Genomic DNA, 21417 nt, shown 5'->3' with positions numbered 1-21417 from the left:
GGTTATTTTTCAAAATAGTCACATCTTGCATCTCAATTTCCAATATTTCAGTACTCAGTAAAAGTTAACACAGCCAAGAGAGCAGGTGTTAAAAGATAGCACTTTTGACAGTTAACTTCTTGTGATAATTGATTCCCTGAGTGTGATATGTTAGAATAGCCTTGCAGGTAAGAATATTGTGCGATTTACACAAAAATAATTACTTCATTGTGCAAGTTTTTTCTTTCTTATAAAATATTCTGATGAGTTTATGATCCGCACACACAATAGAAAAATTAGAGAGAACATTGATCAATGTCATGTGTTTTATACAGAATATAATACGCAATCACACAATTCTTAACAATTCAGCGAGACAGGTGTCATTAATATGTATGTATCTATATTTTAAGCAAGATAAAAAAACAATAATTATTTTAATATTAAATACAGTCGATCTCGGTTATTACGATCACGGACATAGTGAGATCTCCGATGTAATGAGGAAACATTCGTTGACATTTTCTCCATACATTTATTCACTTTTATAACGAGCTACTTATCGGATATACCGAGCAAAAACATCATCATCAATCATATATCAATGTTAATGTGTCAATCGTTTAAAAACATTTTCGACCCTAAGCAATAAAATCCGACCGTAGAAATTTCATGTACAAAATCCAAGCTGAAGTCAGTAGGTACCTACCAGGGTTCATTACAATAAACATCTTTTGTAGTTTAAGAATGCCATGCTTGTTTCGGGAAAAAATTCTAATTGTGTATTTTTGTTTGAATTACGACTTTTTGTGTTATGTGACCGCTCATTTAAAAATACCTATTCTCTGATATGACGAGTAATGCTTATAACGAGAAAATTCAGTCGGTCCCATCTTCCTTGTAATAACCAAGTTCGACTGTATTTTAAAATTAGAAAAAAAAATTTAACAATCGGTAGTTACATAGCATGATTTTAAGGGCACTAGAACACCGTTGCAGTAAATCAATGTCAGTCGGTGTAGGAGTTAATTTTGAATTCAAATAATGATTACGTTAATGTCATGTTATCGAAATCATTGAGTGTAGCGTCTGTCTTACAAGTCTATCTATCTGTAGAGTTATAAATAATTCGAAATACCATGTAATAGTATGTAATCGTTGATGGTTACATGATTTATGAATTAAAATTATAAATTTATAATAATATGTAACCACCAAAATAAAATTACATTACAGTAGAAGTTCGATTAACCGGATCAACTGAGATAATGATAAATCGATTTTATTTCTAAAATAAAAACATAATACTTTAAAAAAATTCACTATTCATCCACAATTATTTATAATGCTCATTAAAATGAAATCCGGATAATCGAGGTTCTACTGTATTGAGATAAGTTATACAATGAGATACATGTTGAAAAATGTTCTTATATGGACATAGGCAATCATCATCAGGAATGCGACAGCCCATATCGGATCCTGGTTTTCTTTAACTCGTCAACCACAATCTATAGTGGTCGCTTTCCGGTTTGGCACTTTCAAGTAAGCTTAACGTGTCTCTATGAACATGCCCTATTAGATTGTTTGACATTACTCTGTTTGCCGGCTCATATGTCACACATGATCTAGCCAGTGCAGTCTTCCAATTTTAGCTGATTAAACTGGGATACAATCTTCATACAGATCGTAGAGTTCAGAATTGTATCTTCTCCTGCAATTGTTGCTGTCCCTGGTTGACTGGTCCAGAAATATTCAGGGCTCGTTCATTTAGTAAAGTTAATGTCCAGGTTACCGAAGAGTATACAGCACAGGGTTTACGGTTGTCTTGTAAAGCTTGCTTGGCAAGACTTAAAATGTCCGAAAAAACCGATTTTATTTGTTGATATGATCCTCGTGTCAATTGCCTGTGGTATCATTGTGGTAGATAAAACTTGTACACTTTGATATGAGGTAAGCGGACTGACAATATTACAATTAATTACTGAATTATCAATTAATTATAGAGTACGGTAACTCTGCAGCAGAATAGCAAACAAAAGATATAAATAAAGAATTTGCTATTAAGTGCCAACAATGTCTGTGGTAGAATCGAAGAAAATTATACCTAAATTTAGCAGTCGAAGTAGTAAAATATGCTCATTCAATTATTTGGTAATAGAGATGGGTTATAATAAAACAGTTTTCCCAAATATGTACATTGAATCACTTCACAAAATGTTTTTGAATTAAATCATTTTTCTTTCAATTAGGGTTGCCTTTTACAAATGCATCGGGTGGTATTTGGCCTTGCTTGTGAAGTTCAGAGAAGACTAAAGCCGCTCGTTGGTAATCCCAGTTCGTTTGAACAAGACAACTGCAAAAAAAAGAACAGGAACATTAGATGGGCATCTTACAATCAAAAATTTTAATTCCATTAGAACCGTGATGAAAAATTTATGAAATTAACATTGTGTGTTATTTGTGCGCAGAAGAGCCAGCGCACGCCGGCTACGCTTGGTCGCAGGCAGTCACGGAAAATCAATTTTTTTTTAATATTTTTCCCCCATACATTTCATAATTCGTAATTCGAATTTTTTTTCGATTTTCGGTCCCGTGGAATTCGTAGTAATGAGGTTTTACTGTAACTGTTAGTGTCCACGGATCAAGGAATATTGACTGCTTCCAGTAAGCTGATAGAAACCAAAACATCATTGTCACTATATTCCCACTAGAAGCGGGGTAGGATTTATATATTCTCGATTGGATTGATGACCAACCAGGAAATGAACAGATGAGACCACGGCCTATAGAATGCTGTTGTGTCATTGATCGTGAAAATATGTAAATGTTATTGTGGAAACAACTCACTCTGAGCTCCATTTTAAGTTCATATTGGTCTGCATTGCGAAGGCTTGCACCATCTGTTGTTGAGTTTCGATGCTCGGGGCGGTAGGCTGAGGAACTTCCGCCTGCTGAACTGCTGGCGGCATGTAAGGCGGGGGTGCATGATGATTCGCAATCGTGGGCGGTTTAAAACTGTTATTTTCCTGCGAACAAATGATTCTGGTTACTTAGATATGGGTATCAGACCATAGAAGAGTAGGAACAGACAAAACATAGGAAAATGCATAAAAGCTGTCCTCAAATAAACACTAAAATAAATAAACTCATAATCATAATAATAGGTCTTAGGTAGGCGCGTTCGGTGGTGCGTTGAGCGGCGCGCGCAACGCTCCTCCGAACGCACTTACGCTAGATGGGGCGTAATAAATATGAATATTTTTTGTCAAAATATGAATAATGAATCATTTTTGAACCAGACCAGAAAATGTTAAATATGAAAAATTTATAATCGCGTATTCACTATTCAAGTCGATTTACTTAACTTGATGAACCAATTTGTACATGGGATTCTTTTAAATGTCACTTCATTTATTTGATTTTAAACTTTCGAAAATCAACATGACAATAACAGTACAATTGAAAATAACATCCGGTCACATTACAGATTATGCTAGATGACACGTTTAAGGAAGAGTGTGGCGGTGGTGTTAGTGACATGCATTCAGAGTTTCTTTCGCTGCTAAACAACCTGCCGCCATCAGACTGTCCGATATTTAATCCAATAATAAAAGGGATATAAACCTGTTGTGTGGTGGCATTGGTGATGTAAAGCATATCATTTCGAATGCAAAATCCATCACCCTGGGGTACTATCACCATTGTCTTGTGGAAAGATCTGACAACAGGCGACGAAGGTTTGGTGGAACTTGATGTCTCAGAGGTCTCTCTAAAAACGCCGTTCACCGTCAGGCACATCAGTACCGGCTGAAAAAAAGAAAAACAATGCTGAATCAAATAAAATCATATAAAATAATTAATACAATAAAGCTTTATCATTTTTAGAGTTTTTATAATAGATTAAAGATATTCGATTCAGAATTATTAGTATGGAATGAAAACAGAAGAAAACAGTAGAGTTGGAGTGGTTTTGCAGCGGTGGGTGGATGTACAAAGTAAATAAAATAAAATATTTAACAGATCATTATTTCGCAGGTAAGACCTGGCTTTCATTTGAAGTGTTTACGGATTGATCTGGCCATCTCAGGGCAAAGTGATATATTACCTACTATAATCAAGTTGTCAATTTTATCAGTGACACACGGGTCAATATGTACTACCAAAAATGTCATGTTCATACCGCATAACGAATGCGTAGCCAAATATAAACATTTATATATTATATAGGTATTCTAGCTTTTACACTACAGTATGCAAACCATGGATAGTATTCATATAGTCCCCCCATTTGTATTCTAAGGTGCGTAAGATGTATGTGCTGTTCATAAACAAATAAATTAATAAAAAATAAGGGAAAAATGGTATAGATTGGATAAAAAAACACCGTACTGTGCAGATAGTGAGATCCACAGTGAAGCTGTGAGGGTCGTGCTGGGTCTTGGGCAAATCGTTGAGGAACGCCACTACTTGCAGCCGACCCTGTTTCAGCTGTCTCCGTCTTCCCTCACTGTCCCTTACTCTCATCAGGTTGCGGCTATTTGTCATGTATACACTTAATCTGAAAATAAAAAAAATAGTTATTGTTGATTGAGCAGTAGCTGAGCTCGCATAATAATAGAATTTACGGGAAGGACACGGGACGATAGCTTAATTGGCAAGGAATATTCACTCGGAAAGTGAAAGAATCGCATTCGGTCCGAGATTCAATCTGGGGTTTTTGTAATAGGTATGTTTGTGAAGCTTTTTAAAAGTATGTACAGTACTCTCTCAGTAATCCACCACCCCATAAACCAGACAGTGTCCAATTAGTGAAAATGGCGGATGATAGTGCATACATACAAAATATGGTGAAAATTAACAAGTATTTCGTAAAAATAGTTTTTTTGAGAAATTTGTACTAGCAAATTAATGTTTTATTTATAATCAAAATTAAGTATTTACTAAATTATACATATAGGTATGTAACTAAGTTTATTAACTAAATAATAAACAGTAAATCACTTGACACAACCAGTGACGCAGATATTCTTGAATGGCTTAGGATCCTGGCTTTCCCTATGACCAAAAGCTTCATTTTGTGTGTCGGCATAAGTGATGCGGTCCTTGGGCACTTTCCTCCCTGGTAAAATATTTTCTTCGCGATGAATGTACGCTTTACGAATGAGAAGTCTCCAAAATAAACCCGTATCATCTGCGTTGTTTGTACACGGCGTACTACTGAATTTGACAATCGAATACCGGCAAATTATAGAGCTTGATGTTGTGCTTTCAACTAGTAAAAATAACGGCGGATTATAGTAGTTGTCGGATAATCGAGCGGCGGATTACTGAGAGTGTACTGTATTTTCAATAAAAATAATGCTACATTCTAAATCTTGTATACAAGATGAAATAGAAAATACTGTAATAGCTTCCATATTTATTTATTAAATAGATGAGAAAAATACAAAACTGTCAATTGTATACTGTAAATTATTAATCCTGTACTGGCAAAGCCAATTAATCATTGCGACAGAACAGAATTATTGAACATGCCAGACACATATTTACATACTTACAATTTTGAATAAAACATGGCTTGTTATTGTGGTGATTTGAACCATTTTATTACTAAATACTGGCAACATCTTGACGAATTGGAAATTCATTTTTGAAATTATGTAATTTGAAATTAATGTTTTCGATCTTTTCACGAAAATGGATAAATTATTTAGTTATTTCAATGTAATTAATATAAACTATTATAAAAACAATAGCTCACCCATTATGAGAATTCTGACTCTGTCCATAAGAGGCGCACACTGAAAACATAGCCTGCTCATGATACGCATCCAACAGGGGTTGTCTAGATTCCGAGTCGTAGAGGGCAAAATACTGCTCCAGGAATTGCCGGACAACCGTCTGTCCGGCCGGGTCGCACAGGAACGAGGCTCGCGGGGGCGGACACTTCAACTCGTCCGACAGGTCGAAGCCAATCACGGGCGGCAAAATTACACCATCCTTTTTGAGACAAATATTTCATTTCATCTATTCGTTCATATAATATCACAATCAACTCAATTCAACTAGATTGATAGAATAATTACATAAATTGATCACTTATTATAATTTCCTTATGGTCGGTTACAGCTGACAAGTCACTTCACATTCACTACATTGTCAATTATTTTCAAGATACATTAAATTTAATTATCAATGCAGAGTAATGGCATTTTGTTTCTTTAGAAACCAGACTTGAATCGAAATCAAGATTTATAAAACCATTAAAATTGCAATGTATTTCTTAAAAATTATAATAAGGAATATTACCTTTTAGGTGATTTCGATAAAATTTGTAACAGATTACAAAAGTTAGAAATAAACATCATTATGGGGAAAGGGGAATTGGAAAGTTTATAGTTTTCATGAACATTATGAAAAATTGGGAATTTTTTACAAAATCATTAGATTACACTTATCTACTATCACACTTAGCTACTTTTCAAAACAAAATACATACAGTAAAACCTCGTTAGAACGAATTCCATGGGACCGAAAAACTAAAAAAAAATCGAATTACGAATTATGAAATGTATGGGAGAAAAATATTAAAATTTTGAAAAAAAAAATTTTTTTTAATTTTCATTAATTTTGTTTCCGATCATAGATGTGCCCACCGAATTGGGACATAAAATGTCAGGATTATTTTTATTATCTTCTTAAAATAAGTAATTTTTGATTTTTTAAGAAAAGTCTGTCACAATTTTCAATGACTGACTCATGAAATAGTGTACTTTATTACGATTTATTGAATATTTTTGTATGCCAGGGATTCGGAAATCATTTCGAATTACAAAATTCGATTTAAAGGTATGGTTTTATATGAAAATAATGTCCAAGGGACTTTTTTTTCAGGAAAATTTCGAATTATCAGTGTTCTTACTAACGAGGTTTTACTGTATAACAATAATGTTCACTAGAAACATACCATTTTTCCAAAATACTTATACTGGGTGGGAAGTGAACCCGCCCGCAATGTTGTGCTTTCAATAAAGATTACTACATTCTTAATTCTTGTGCATTATTTGTTGAAGAAAACATACAATGATGTTCCTGAGGTGAATGCAAAGTGTGTAAGTATTGTAGAAGGTTGTTCACTATACAGGGATCTGTGAACCTCTACAAAAAGACAGTAGCAAAATATGGTCTATTGCCGTGTGTATGTCTGACAGTTTTTGTAGTTGATTAATAGCACCACCTTAAGAGACAAGGTGGACAAAGATTTTGATTCAAAAATAGATTGTGTACAATCTCTATATACCAAAGTGCGATAGAGCACAGCGATTATTATAAAACCGGTCGTAATAAATTTTAATATAGGAGTATCAAGTATAATATACTGTTTAATTTTTCGCTATACATATTTAATTCACTTGAAAATATATTTTGAGTTGATTGTATGAATAGATATCGAATCGAAGTCAAGTTATTTCTTACCAGTTGAACCAGCTTAGGAAACTTCTTCCGCACCTCTCTGCCAAATGTTGGAAGACAGAATTACAATTTGGTCACCCTCACCACTGAAACTCTCAATAACACTTCTCGCAGTTAATAGAAATACTTCATACAGTGAAAAGCGAGATATAATTTCAGTTGAAAGGTTATTAATCAAACATAAATACTTCAATTCGCCGCTATTAACATTGCCACCTCAGACATAAACAATGATAATAGATTTAATGAGTCAAATCGAATGTCATTAAACTCAAGAGCAGACATTGCATTTTGAAGATTCTTAATTACACATTACATTTTAAAAAAAAAGATTTCATTTTTAACCAAGCTATTTTTTTTTTAATTCGGCAAAACATCCATAAGTATACATAATACATTTCATTTAATTTTACATCAGATATCGCACTTTTTTCTCTCTCTCCAAGAAATCTAAATTTGCAACTTCTAAATAAATAATGTACAAATCGTACAAAAACCAATGTTATTTAATATTTTTAGTCACAAATTAAGTTTTCTATACAGATTACGGGCAACATATTTTTTTTTTGTTGTGCATGTCGTTCAGTTTCCATAAATATGCAGCTGTCAGCAATGCTAATAATGAAATTAGCACAATGTCATTTGATTGTATATAAATAAGAAATATTCGACAGATTACGGGCCACATTCGTTCAATCCGCTCTCTTTCATCAGCTGTCGCAACTGGCAGGCGCGCGCTCTACGGATTCCATTCACCTGCGGCGGCCGCGTTGCGGCACACCGCCAGGGAAGCCGACAGACTTGCCGGGTTGGAACCGAGGGACACCCGTGTTCACTCGATACTTTCCGATTCACATCAAATCCTGCAGGCTAACACGCGAGTATAAAAAATTGCCATGTCGCCGTGCATAAGATCAGGTGAGCCGACATTCATAAACTTCTCAGCTGACAATAACAATGGCAGACTTTTAATCTGCCACCCCTGATTCCGGTCGATACCCTTAGATATATACCATTTCAAACAAACATTTGCTTTAATCACAACATTAATTGCGTCCCTCTTACACTTTCCAACTGCAGAATAATATGAAAGCATCAAACAATTTTGGCGGTTCGTATTTTTTTGCCAATTTGCCCATTGGATTTTTTTAGGCCTTACTGCACACATTTTTTTGCAGTGTACATAATATATACATTTCTGTTAAGAACAAATAATCTGATGTAAAATTATTTGAAAGAAACTTTTTCAACGATAATTTTTGAAATAATTTGTAGCTTAGCAAAATAAAATCAATTTTATATCAGTCTGAATTCTCGGCACCGATGGCTTTATAGTAATATGCGATGTTTACTCTTAAGTCGACAGATTTCAGCCATCTGATACAATTGCATAATATTCATTTCGTATCACACGAATGGAATGAATACGTTGTTTACGCTGATGTGGCATTTGCTTTAGCATTCCATATAATGATACCTGAACGGTGACAATTTACGTTACCTCACGTAGGCATCTTTTTCTTTGAAGCGGTCGGCCAATGGGTTGCCTGATAATTGCATGTCGACTAAGGGTAAACCCACCAACGACTCCAAGGCGCTGACGCTCTGTATCTACAAATATAAAAACAAAATTGCCATTATTAAAAAAATCCTAAATGTATTTCCGAGTCAAACATTACTTTATGTGTATTTTACATGTAAATTAAAATTGATACACACTACATATTAATTAAAATGCTCATTGGAATTTCAAATTGTACTATTCTCATATGGTGTTGGTGTTCCCTATGAATATTAATTAACACTATACGGTCCGCGAATTTTCGCGAAGAACCTACACCAATATCCGGTATTTTTTAATGAAAATCAACAAATTTCGATCGCGAAGTTAAAAATGATATAACTTTTGAACCTATTGATATATTTCAATAAAATTTTCAGAAAATACTTAAAATATATCAATGCATCAAATTGTGTCATTTATTCAACACTTGTCAACCTCTGGCCCGCGTTCCATAAAAGTAAAGTATATAATTTGTAAATTTTCGTATATTATTTATTATATGTTATTAGATTAGTTCAATTTGTTAAATATAATGTAAAGGAAACAGCCTATTGATATAAAGCATCACAATATATTATTTTTTAATTAAAAAATATAATAAAATATTCAAATACAAAATGTTTTACACCGCTATAGAATACGTATAAATTCATTTTTAGCGCTAGCTACTCATATCTCTGATTATCAAATATAATAAAATAACAAAGACTTCACACAAACTGTGAAGTGTTTAAAAATAAATGCACATTCATTCCCGAACTAACACTTACTAGTGATTTATTGGTTTTATGGCCTAGCCGATAAAGGCAGTGCAGTGGCGTGCATATTTTCGAGTAAATTCAAATAAATAAAATGCACGCATATACATTCCCACCGCTTATTAAAATTTGGTATTATTGTAGGAATCGAGACAATCCAATAACAGTGCAGAGGCGTGCGTAAAAAATTCATATAACAAAATCTATGAGCAATAGGATTGTAAAACAAACATCTACATTCCACAAAAATATTTGAATCAACACTCAATCTTATGGATAATACCTTTAGATAACTGGCTAGGCACGAAATAATTATTATCACACTAAAGCTGAAATTATTTGAAATAGTTTGTAAAACTATGAATGTAAAATGAACTAACTAATACACTTTTTTTTAAATTATACGAAGAAAACCAATTACCAATATGTAGATGTAGAGGTACTTTACACTCTTTGGACATGTAAATAGTTTCTTTTCGAAGTTTATGTGAGGAACACACTTTACACTTTCTTCTTAAACGTTTATTAGTTGCGGAAATCCCCGGAAATATTTGATTGTGATTGAAAATTACACTAAAATCTCCGATATCTTCAGTCACTGGGAATATCTGACATACAATCCGCATAGTTTTCCTCTGTTTAAAAACGAATGGTCCTCCATTTTTTGGAGATAAAACTAATAAAAAATATATATCCTAGCTAAAATATACTTAGATTAATTATTTTTTCAATGAAATTAGTGCAATATAAATAAGCTATTATTTATGCAGTTACACAAGCAATAATCTCCCGAAAAAAGGGAACGAAAATGACAACGCGATACAAGTTCACATTTATAACTGTTCTCATTTTCAAGTTAAGATTTCTATCATGGATGATGAAGCATGGTGGATGTTTCATGGGTAGTAAACCATTAAAGACAAATTATCAAATATGATGCAATTTCATAGCTAAAAATCGCGTTCATTTAAAAAAAAAAGAATGCAGGTTCATAAATGGTAGACTACCACTGAAAAGGGTCGACAATTAAATTTCGAAGTTGAAGTGATGACACTGGAATATAACATTGAGTGTTAATTACCTTTTTTGTTAACGTCTCGTGATTCACCCGTCTAGAAATGGGCTTGTAACTAATATAAAAAAATGGTATAGGTACAAAAAAATACTGAATGGTATTACGTCCGCCATCTCTGTAAAAACCCCAAAATATTTTTTTCCATCATGCTTTTACTTCTTGCACATGTCATTCAACCATCTGTCGATAGATCTTGCAACCAAATATTAAATTTCATATTTATTTTTCACAGTAAAGATATGTGAGGACGCCACGTCGGCGTCACCGGATCGTAACGTTCGGCTTGCAAAGGACGCCAATGTGGCGTTACCGGACCGTAAAGTGTTAATATAATATACGCAAAAAAAATCTATTTATCGTATTTATTAAAAAGTTTCAGTATATTCTTATAATACTTTTTTTTCAATTTTAGTCTTATTACATCGCCAGTCCATATTCAATGTGAGAAAAAAAAAATTGAATAAAGTTTGCTGTTCGGGATAAAATAAAACTTGATCTATCATCCGACGATGGTCTAAAAAGTAAATTCCGCTCCTCTGTATCAACATCTCATTTTTGTCTCTCTGTTAAAAATGAGTACCGAGTGTTGAGTAAAAGGCCATAAAAATTTTGATTCCATTCACAACTACATATTTGTGTGAAAAGACATTATCATCTGTTACGGCAATTAAAACCAAGAACCACAGTCGGCTTGAAATACCTGTAATATTAACTTTTATGTATCTCTATGTCGATGTAGAATTCATATTAATTTAATAATTGTATTGATTCTTTTTTAATAAAATGAAATTTAAAATGTTTTTTTTTGCATTTTTCGTAATGAATATAATGTGTTAATAAGTTTATTTATTATAATTCTTTTATCATTACATATATTGAAATATCTAATTTTTAACAAGTGTGGAAAAAATACGTGGTAGTGGTCCGCGGAATTCAAGATTTTGAGTTTAGTAGTCCGCGAGGTTCAAAAGGTTGGGGACCGCTGCAATCAACAACTTCTTATGAATGACATGATTGTTTCGGGGATTTTTATGATGGTTTTCAGATTTCTATTTTCGACTTTTTGTGTTACGTGACCGCTCATTCAAAAATATCTATTCTCTGATGTAACGATAACGCTTATAATGAGCAAACTCAGTCGGTCCCATCTTCCTCTTAATAACCAAGTTCGACTGTATTTTCGCTAATACATATCTGAATATGTCCTAACTAAACTATGACTCTTCTGTCTACAAAAAATTAACTGGATAAATTTGGCAGTACTGGTAAAAAACTTATGCATCACTGATTTAGGGTATTACATGCAAAACTGCATCTGTTCAATTTTGATGGTTCTTAAATGGTATGAAAATATATAAAAAAAATGATACCAAAAGTATCTGTTTATACAAAAAGACTGTCAACATCAATTAAATAGTGGCAGTTTTACACGACAAGATCAATAAATCAGGAACACAAATGTAGAAGTTTGTAGGTAGAATGTACTCACCCTATTATTGGCTAGATAGAGAATTTTAAGATTTGGTAATTTCTTCAGGAGACTTTTGAAATGATCCAGGATTTGTATTTTGTTATCATTCAGATTGAGAGCCTCCAAGTCTGGGATGTTCTCCGCTATGATGTCTATTGCAGCCAACATTATGGCGGGACGGAATAGTGCACAGAACACATCCAGAAGCCCTAAAATACAATACAAATGCATTTAGACATAACGATAAGTGAATATGTAATTGGGTCATGTTTCGTTATCGATTATAAGAAAAATTTATCATTTGAATGTATGTACATATTACAAAAATATAAATGATACTTTATTCTGCCCCTGAAATTTAGGATTCAAGGCTACATTGCCAGGTAGATTTATGTTTTAGCTAAACATTACATAACTATCCTCTCTTCATCAGGATCGAATTTGAAATAACTTAAATATTTGTATTATGTTTACGCTAGACGTTGGACACAGCGACCGCTGGAGCCATGAATACCATAGAACATATACCAATGGAGAAGGGTGGAGATAGATTGTTAAGATCCGCCATAAATAGTGCACATAATAGTAAACTTTGTGCCATAAGTAATTGTTTTCATTGAAATAAGACTAGAATAATTTGCAGATGGTGTTGGTTAGTTTTGAAAACTCAATTAAACCCTGTAAAAACCAAGCCAAAACACTACTGCAATATACACACTACTGTCATATCAATGACATTTTGCACTCAAGCCGATGTCTCTCATGCGACAGGAGACATACATAACTGCTTTTTCCCAAGGTTTTGTCGCCGCATTCTTACTACTACCTTCACACAATAATTATGAAGATCATAGAAGAGGCAAACATGTTCAGACCAGTAGAATTATTTTATTGAACCTCCAAAATGATACAACTCCCCAAGATAGATATGCCACCAGAGGGTAACTTCAGACCAAAAGCATGTACATATTATATCATTCCATTACAAGGACCCCATCACTCTTATTTCTCATTGGATTATAATATTGACAGTCCCTACGTAATCTCGGACATCTACAAAACTGCAATTTTACAAGAGCTATTTGAAGTAAAATATCTTAGTACTTCTATGTTTTTATTACTAGGCACCTGAACTGAAATTCAGTGAGTATTATAAATAGTAGTCATAGTTTATTTACGAATTATTACATTCTTTCTAAATTATATATTTTTCGCAGAATTGTAATTGTCTGACTTTCCGTTGATTTTCAAACAATCATTAATGAGACAACTACCATGTGTCTCACTTTGCGTAGGACGAAGTCGTATAAATGATTAGCAATTATAATCATCACTATTGAAATCATCATAATTCAAACTGTTCAGAGGTATATTATCTTCCAAAATTATACAATTGCGTCTCAAATGTACGCTAACGGCGACCCGCACAGAGTACATAAAGAAACTGACATAAGCTATCTGTTTATGCGACTGCCTGGTGCCCAATGTAAAGATGGACATATTAACATATCTGCATTTGTGCGGTTCATTTAATAAAAATAGAGTACTTGTCCATTTCTACATACATTTTTTTCCGAAATTAAATGAGATTTATTTTTTCTATAGTTTTATAATGAGTAGAAAGTATTTTAAGTGTTTTGGAAGAAAAAATAAAAAAAATGCTTTTTTGGTAGAAGTCAGAATTTATTTAGGAACCGTCGATATGGTCTGTGTGGACTTTAAGCTAGTACTAGTAGGCTTTGAAACAGGATACTTTATGACGGTCAAGTCATAAAATTCAAGTAAAGCATGCCGAATGCCGCCAAATATTGGAAACATGTTACATTAACGTGACAAAGTGCATAGTATCTATCGAAAATAACACATTCTTCAACATGACGTGTTTAAGTTTATCCTATAATTTTCCAAACTCGAGATCCCTAGCCTCTAGTCCCTTAGTAATGGTTCAGTCAAGTCCATTGCCAAGGCCGATGTCCATATAATTCATCGTCAAAAATAGTTGTCAGCAATGATCATAATATGTTAATTCAAAGTCAGTCAAAATAGTTAAAATTAAAACATTAAAAATGGAGGATACCAACTTTGAAACTACAGTACTCTCTCTAATAATAATCTATAATAAATCTCTAATAATAATAGTAATCTGCCCCCCCAAAAACCAGACAAGTGTCCAATTAGTGAAAATGGCGGATTATAGTGCATAAATACAATATATTTTAAAAATTAAGACAAGATATTTCGTAAAAAATAGTTTTTATAGAGAAATTTGTACTACCTAGCAACTTAAGGTTTTTTTATGCTCAAAATCGATTATGTATTAAATTATACATATAAATTATAAACCAAGTTTATTAATAATAACTACATACATATTAAACAGTAAATCACTTGTTTGAACACAACTACTTGTTCAGTGTTGTTTGTTTTTTTCTGAATATTGTTGGAAGATTGTGTCATCTTGTAATTTATGCAACAATATTATGAATGTGTTGACGGTTACATTATTTATAAAGGCAGTGCAGTGGCGTGCATATTTTCGAGTAAATTCAAATAAATAAAATGCACGCATATACATTCCCACCGCTTATTAAAATTTGGTATTATTGTAGGAATCGAGACAATCCAATAACAGTGCAGAGGCGTGCGTAAAAAATTCATATAACAAAATCTATGAGCAATAGGATTGTAAAACAAACATCTACATTCCACAAAAATATTTGAATCAACACTCAATCTTATGGATAATACCTTTAGATAACTGGCTAAGCACGAAATAATTATTATCACACTAAAGCTGAAATTATTTGAAATAGTTTATAAAACTATGAATGAAAAATGAACTAACAACTAATACACTTTTTTTTTAAATTATACGAAGAAAACCAATTACCAATATGTAGATGTAGAGGTACTTTACACTCTTTGGACATGTAAATAGTTTCTTTTCGAAGTTTATGTGAGGAACACACTTTACACTTTCTTCTTAAACGTTTATTAGTTGCGGAAATCCCCGGAAATATTTGATTGTGATTGAAAATTACACTAAAATCTCCGATATCTTCAGTCACTGGGAATATCTGACATACAATCCGCATAGTTTTCCTCTGTTTAAAAACGAATGGTCCTCCATTTTTTGGAGATAAAACTAATAAAAAATATATATCCTAGCTAAAATATACTGAGATTAATTATTTTTTCAATGAAATTAGTGCAATATAAATAATAATAGCTATTATTTATGCAGTTACACAAGCAATAATCTCCCGAAAAAAGCGAACGAAAATGACAACGCGATACAAGTTCACATTTATAACTGTTCTCAATTTCAAGTTAAGATTTCTATCATGGATGATGAAGCATGGTGGATGTTTCATGGGTAGTAAACCATTAAAGACAAATTATCAAATATGATGCAATTTCATAGCTAAAAATCGCGTTCATTTAAAAAAAAAAGAATGCAGGTTCATAAATGGTAGACTACCACTGAAAAGGGTCGACAATTAAATTTCGAAGTTGAAGTGATGACACTGGAATATAACATTGAGTGTTTATTACCTTTTTTGTTTACGTCTCGTTTGTAACTAATAAAAAAAAATGGTATAGGTACAAAAAAATACTGAATGGTATTACGTCCGCCATCTCTGTAAAAACCCCAAAATATTTTTTTTCCATCATGCTTTTACTTCTTGCACATGTCATTCAACCATCTGTCGATAGATCTTGCAACCAAATATTAAATTTCATATTTATTTTTCACAGTAAAGATATGCCTATGTGAGGACGCCACGTAGGCGTCACCGGATCGTAACGTTCGGCTTGCAAAGGACGTCAATGTGGCGTTACCGGACCGTAAAGTGTTAAATACGACAGCGGACAGCTGATATAGGCAGGCGGCGGACTACTGAATTTTACATACGAATACCGGCGAATTATAGAGCTTGATTTTGTGATTTTAACTAGTAAAACACGGCAGATTATAGTAGTTGTCGGATAATCGAGCAGATTAGTGAGAGAATACTGTAATCCTAGCATGCAACATCTGAGGGGCGAACATACAAAGAAAAAGATGTAAAAATGGCCACTCAATTTTTCCATACAATTAAGAGACACGCGTGTCATAGATTCACCATTCCTGACATACACTATTCAATTTGACAACCTAGCCTTCTTTCGACAGAAAGTTGGCAGCAGTTCTCATTTTCATATCAGTGCATATTTAACAATCTATCTATTATTAAAACAAATAGTGAAATAATTACCTGGATCGGAGTGAAATTTTGTAAGGTCCAAAGCTTTAGAGGCGGGATTATATCTCCCTGCCATGGCCAGTTTCATCTTTTCCTGAAGTGTCTTATCAATATTCACATTAGGAGTACCAGACTTCACTTTGACAATCAGCCTAAATCCATCTGGCATACTTATTTTCCTATCTAAGTTATTGATTTTTTCGGCCATCGCAAAGTCGTCTAAGTAAAATATGGCAGCGTTTCCCACGATGTTATAAAAGTGAGGAATGAACACGTCAGGGGAGAGATTATTAAGCAATGTCGATAATATCAGCCCCTTTTCGTGCTTCTGTCCGTATGGAATAGTGACTTGATACCACGGAGACTGTCCAGGGATGAGTCTTCTAGGGGCGAAATTTTGTCGGGGAGCTGGCGAGTTGACTCGGCCATCTCTGCGGCCTCGTGGCCTGAATCCACCACGCCCATTATTGTTGTTCCCCCGACTGAATGCCTGTCCACTCATATCAATGTCATCCTCGTCCAGATTTTTAATGGCGGTATCCCAATTTTTGTTTTTATTCTTGTTAATTTTGTTTTGTGAGTTCGGCTTAAAACTGACTCTGCGGACATTATTTTCGACATGTCCTCGGTTGTCATGCTCTGAAAGAAAAGATTTATTTGAATATGTGAAATACATCTAAGAACTAATTTGTCAATTCAAATTGTCAATAACTATTCCAGCACCAATGCTATTGAAAAAAGGGTGGTAATTGTGCCGCAGATGCCGTCATGAGCTTTTATGATTTTTTTTTACGAAAACAGTTTATTTCATGTAGACGATTATAATAAATACCCTTTTCTGTCGACACACAGACTTTTCAATCCAATAATTGTTAATTTAAAATTTTCATACATTTTGATGCATCATTTATCACAAACTAAGATTATATTAGGTAATATTAGGTTGGGGTAGGTTAGATTAGGTTAGGTTAGGTTCGGTTTGGTCTAAAAAGAAAGTTATAAAATCTCATGATGGCAGCTGCGGCACATTTACCAAAAGGGTAACTACTTATTGGGCTTTACACTAGTTGCGAAATGATCAAAACAGCCGTTAAATGCATGCTTTCTAAAATCTCATTTTTTCAAGAAAGATATCATTGTTCGGGTCTTGTGACTAGTTCTCCGCCCTCGCGTGCTGCCATCTGTCAGTGAGCACAGTGTTGCCAACCGAACTATAATTCATCGCAACATTGCAAGAACACGTAACTCAATATTTTGATAAAAGTAACTTTTCTAATTTTTTGCAATCTCTTGTATCATTGGCACATTTTTGTATTAACACACATGTTTATTTTCAACGTGGAACGCATTTATTCATATTTGCAATACCAAGTGATGTTTTTATTTTATTGCAAAACCACGCAAGTTGGCAGTTCGCTATAGGCGGCCATATACGTCCAGTTTTCGTAAGAGGTTGAACATGCCAGTTAATACGTAATGGCGGCCATACAGTTATCTTTGGTAGATAATCTGCTGCGCCCATAGACGGACACTTTTCGACCTGTCAGATGTGTGCCATGTTCAAACTGCCAGCGACCCCCCACTCCCGTGTTTTTGTAAAACTGTTGGAATTTCAACTAGCCGAAAGTTTTCGGGTGACGTTAGATGTTGGTAACGGAAAGTAGAATATACCGCGCGATACAATTGCGGCTGGTGTTGCTTGTTATAAAATCGGATCGGAAACGGAGATCGCAAATATTATATTTTATTTATTTTTACGAGAGTAAAACAAAGTAGGCAATAGTTATTTATGTAAACATATTATTTTATACAATATAATATAAATATTAAAATGAAAGTTATTGTGAAAATATAGACTAATAACTCAGTACTCAAATTTTATTTATTGTATGTAGTGAATATTAAAAATTATTAATTTAAGACGTTCACAACATAAATTAATATACCTAATTGTGAATGAAATGTCACTAAATCTAAATAAAATTTAAGTATATATTTTAATAATATCATAGTAATTAATTATTATACTGATGATTGATGTAAATATAATTTTGTGGCATGTTTAAATTTATTGTATATAAAATCAATACCTACGTTTATAAATATTACCGTTTTCTTACTTAATTAATACTGTCCATTAAAGGGAATAATTTATTCAAAAGAAAAGATTATATTTTATATTTACACGAATGTGTATAATATTGTTTCGGTGAATCGATAAAATACACAATCCACTAGCGAAATCATGATTTATTTTACCAACGTCATAGGTGTGTATTTTATGTCAATTTGTTTCTAATAAAAACAATTATAACCATAATAAATTCAAAGTAAAATTATTCGTGCATCAATATCGTTCAAGTATACTCTACCTAAAACTAATTGAAACAATACCCCTGTGTAATATCTCCGCGAACCTAACCTCCACAGTTTTTGACACTTGATCTGCCACAGACAATAACTGTACGTATATGGGCACGTCTGTTGACAGTTTGACAGATTCAAATGGGGTAGTTAAACTGATCTGTGGTGTGGCCACTAACGTACAGTTATTGAACAGTTATTGTCTGTGCCATGTTCAACCTGTTACGAAAACTGTACGTATATGGCCACCTTATGGCAGTGACAGTGTGCTGACTAGGTATATTTCTCAGTTTTATATTTTTTTAGAATACTCGTTTTTTTTCTCTCCTGTAAAATTTGCGAAATTGAAGATAAGTGTTCTTGCTGTATTGGCGACGAATTATAGTACTTGTAGTATCATTTTCGTCCGCGTATTATTAAAAAAGTATAGTACGTCCAAAATACCAGAATTTTGAATATCGATAAATTGCATTTTCATGTTAACGATTTAATTTCGACATTTAAAAATATGCCAAAAGCACTAAAATTTCGATATTTCCCTACTATGAATTAGTGTAAAAAGCTCGAAAGAGATAAAAAAAAAAGTCCTTGGGTTGATTTAAAATGGAATTAATTGAATTCGCAGGTTAGCATTTTTCGGTCGTAAGAGGTGTTTAAATAAAGAAGGGCATCGGAACTTCTCGAATTTTCCGTTATGTCTATGTGAGAAACAAAAAACTTCAACATTGTCAACACGTCATGACAACGGTTCTATAATTTTTCCCGAAATACTATAATTTCTTGGACTGCGTACTGTAATTCGATGACAAAAAGATAGCAACACTGTGATAGAATTCAGAAATGGCGTCTGACAGCTGACGAGGGCACAGTCAGTTACAACCACCCATTGTTCTTTTTCCATTATTTTACTGCAAGCATATAGTTTTTGTAATATTACTAATTCAATTACAAACATAGGAGATAATTTGGGTCTTTTTACTGGTACTCCACCGTTGCGAGCTGCCATCCGTCAGTGAGCGCAGTGTTGCCAACTGAACTATAATTATAGTACATTTTGGTCCGCGTACTATTAAAAAGCACAGTACGTCAAAAATACCACAATTTTGAAAAATGGAATTAATTGAATTCGCCGGTTAGTATTTTTCGGTCGTAAGGTGTTTAAATAAAGCAGGGCATCGGAATTTCTCTAATTCTCCGTTATGTTTATGTGACAAAAAAAACTTTCATTTTCAACACGTCCTATAATTTTTGCGAAAATACCATCATTTCTTGGACAGCCTACTACAATTCGATGACAAAAAGATAGCTGAATTCTAAAATGGCGACTGACAGCCAAAGACGGCGGAGGACCAGTCACAACCACCGATAATTTAATCTTGCGAATTGAATGAAATCAGCAACCATCTTATCCTCACAACCACCTGATATGCACCATTGGTACATGAATGGACTATCGCTCAGTGAATTAAATGCCAAAGCAGTTGCCAAAAGAAAAAGATCACCGTACCTAATAAAAATGTGTCCTTACATCAAATTGGTGTTTATGTTATTTTATTTCAATATTTAAACCATTTCAAATCAAAGCAGGCAGGAAAAACATTACACTGCACCAAATCTAAAATTGCACTACTAAATAAGGCAAGGCGAATCACCAACAGAAATAGAATTCATTTAGACAGTACGGTTTTTACAGGCTGTAATTGTAATACTTACCTAGAAGACAATAATAATATATGACTTCTAAAAATGCAGCTTTGTATATATATCACAGACTATATCTATCGTACATCAGCGTGAACATCAACTGTTTGTTTATAACTATTTTAGGACGCATAATCCAATATGGATGCAATAGCGTTAGTCGAAAATCGACCATTGAATTTTGTCCGAAGAGAAGAGAAATATGAAAAATATACACAGAACAATCTGATAGTTATAATGTTATAAAGAACGTAATAATTATCGAATCGAATAGTGTTCATGCATTGAATAAATAATATAAACTAACCATTGTAGGAATTACCACGAGATCCTTCACCTCCATTGTTCCAATTACGACCTCTGACAGGACCTGGGCGTCGTGGCATAATTCAAGATAACAAAACGTCTAGAAGGATAATTAGTTTAGAAATTGATTTCCTTTTGATGTAAAGGATAGTCTTCTCCTCTTAATTATATTCAAAATTAGCTTTGATATGCAAAATTATCAATACAAAACACGAGATTTGCGATGCTCGCTGACGATATTAAAGATTGCCACCAATGTAATGACCATAGATTATAGAACATAGATAATATGCGTTACAGTGCTGCCATTTCGTACTTCGTAGCATATTAGTTTATCATTCATAAGATATGGTACGGTACAAATTTAATGTTGTAAGCCAGCATGCACATCTAAACTCGTCCGTCTGCAACACATCCATAAATCAAACCTTCTTGGAACGTCAATACGGTGTTTTATATGGAGACCGCGCACATTT

The 21417-nt window shown here is 33.4% G+C and overlaps 1 protein-coding gene across 1 annotated transcript; it reads right to left on the bottom strand.

Moving 5' to 3' along the window:
- Window positions 1-504: 504 nt before the first annotated feature.
- sbr (nuclear RNA export factor small bristles) lies at window positions 505-21203 on the bottom strand. The gene is made up of 10 exons (XM_085948707.1): window positions 20943-21203; window positions 16583-17209; window positions 12342-12532; window positions 8957-9066; window positions 7459-7495; window positions 5744-5982; window positions 4372-4540; window positions 3607-3789; window positions 2830-3008; window positions 505-2335 (listed from the first exon to the last, which is right to left on the bottom strand). Exons 1-10 carry the CDS (start codon window positions 21019-21021, stop codon window positions 2224-2226), a joined length of 1926 nt encoding a protein of 641 aa, XP_085804833.1. The 5' UTR covers window positions 21022-21203; the 3' UTR covers window positions 505-2223.
- Window positions 21204-21417: the final 214 nt, after the last annotated feature.

Source organism: Rhyacophila brunnea, unplaced genomic scaffold (assembly GCF_057557595.1).
Source record: "Rhyacophila brunnea isolate RB1 unplaced genomic scaffold, BYU_Rbru_1.0 scaffold_21, whole genome shotgun sequence".
NCBI lineage: Eukaryota > Metazoa > Arthropoda > Insecta > Trichoptera > Rhyacophilidae > Rhyacophila > Rhyacophila brunnea.
Note: the sequence above shows the minus strand (reverse complement) of the source record. Positions and strands in the feature narration are given on the sequence as shown.

Bases quoted from the DNA above. Each gene is read 5' to 3' on its own strand.
- sbr (XM_085948707.1), bottom strand. From the start codon at position 21,021: ATGCCACGACGCCCAGGTCCTGTCAGAGGTCGTAATTGGAACAATGGA. The intron at 12,533-16,582 runs GTAATTATTTCA...ATTGTATTTTAG, and splicing joins AAAATTTCACTCCGATCCAG to GGCTTCTGGATGTGTTCTGT. The intron at 3,009-3,606 runs GTTTATATCCCT...ATTTGTTCGCAG, and splicing joins CCAATGCCACCACACAACAG to GAAAATAACAGTTTTAAACC.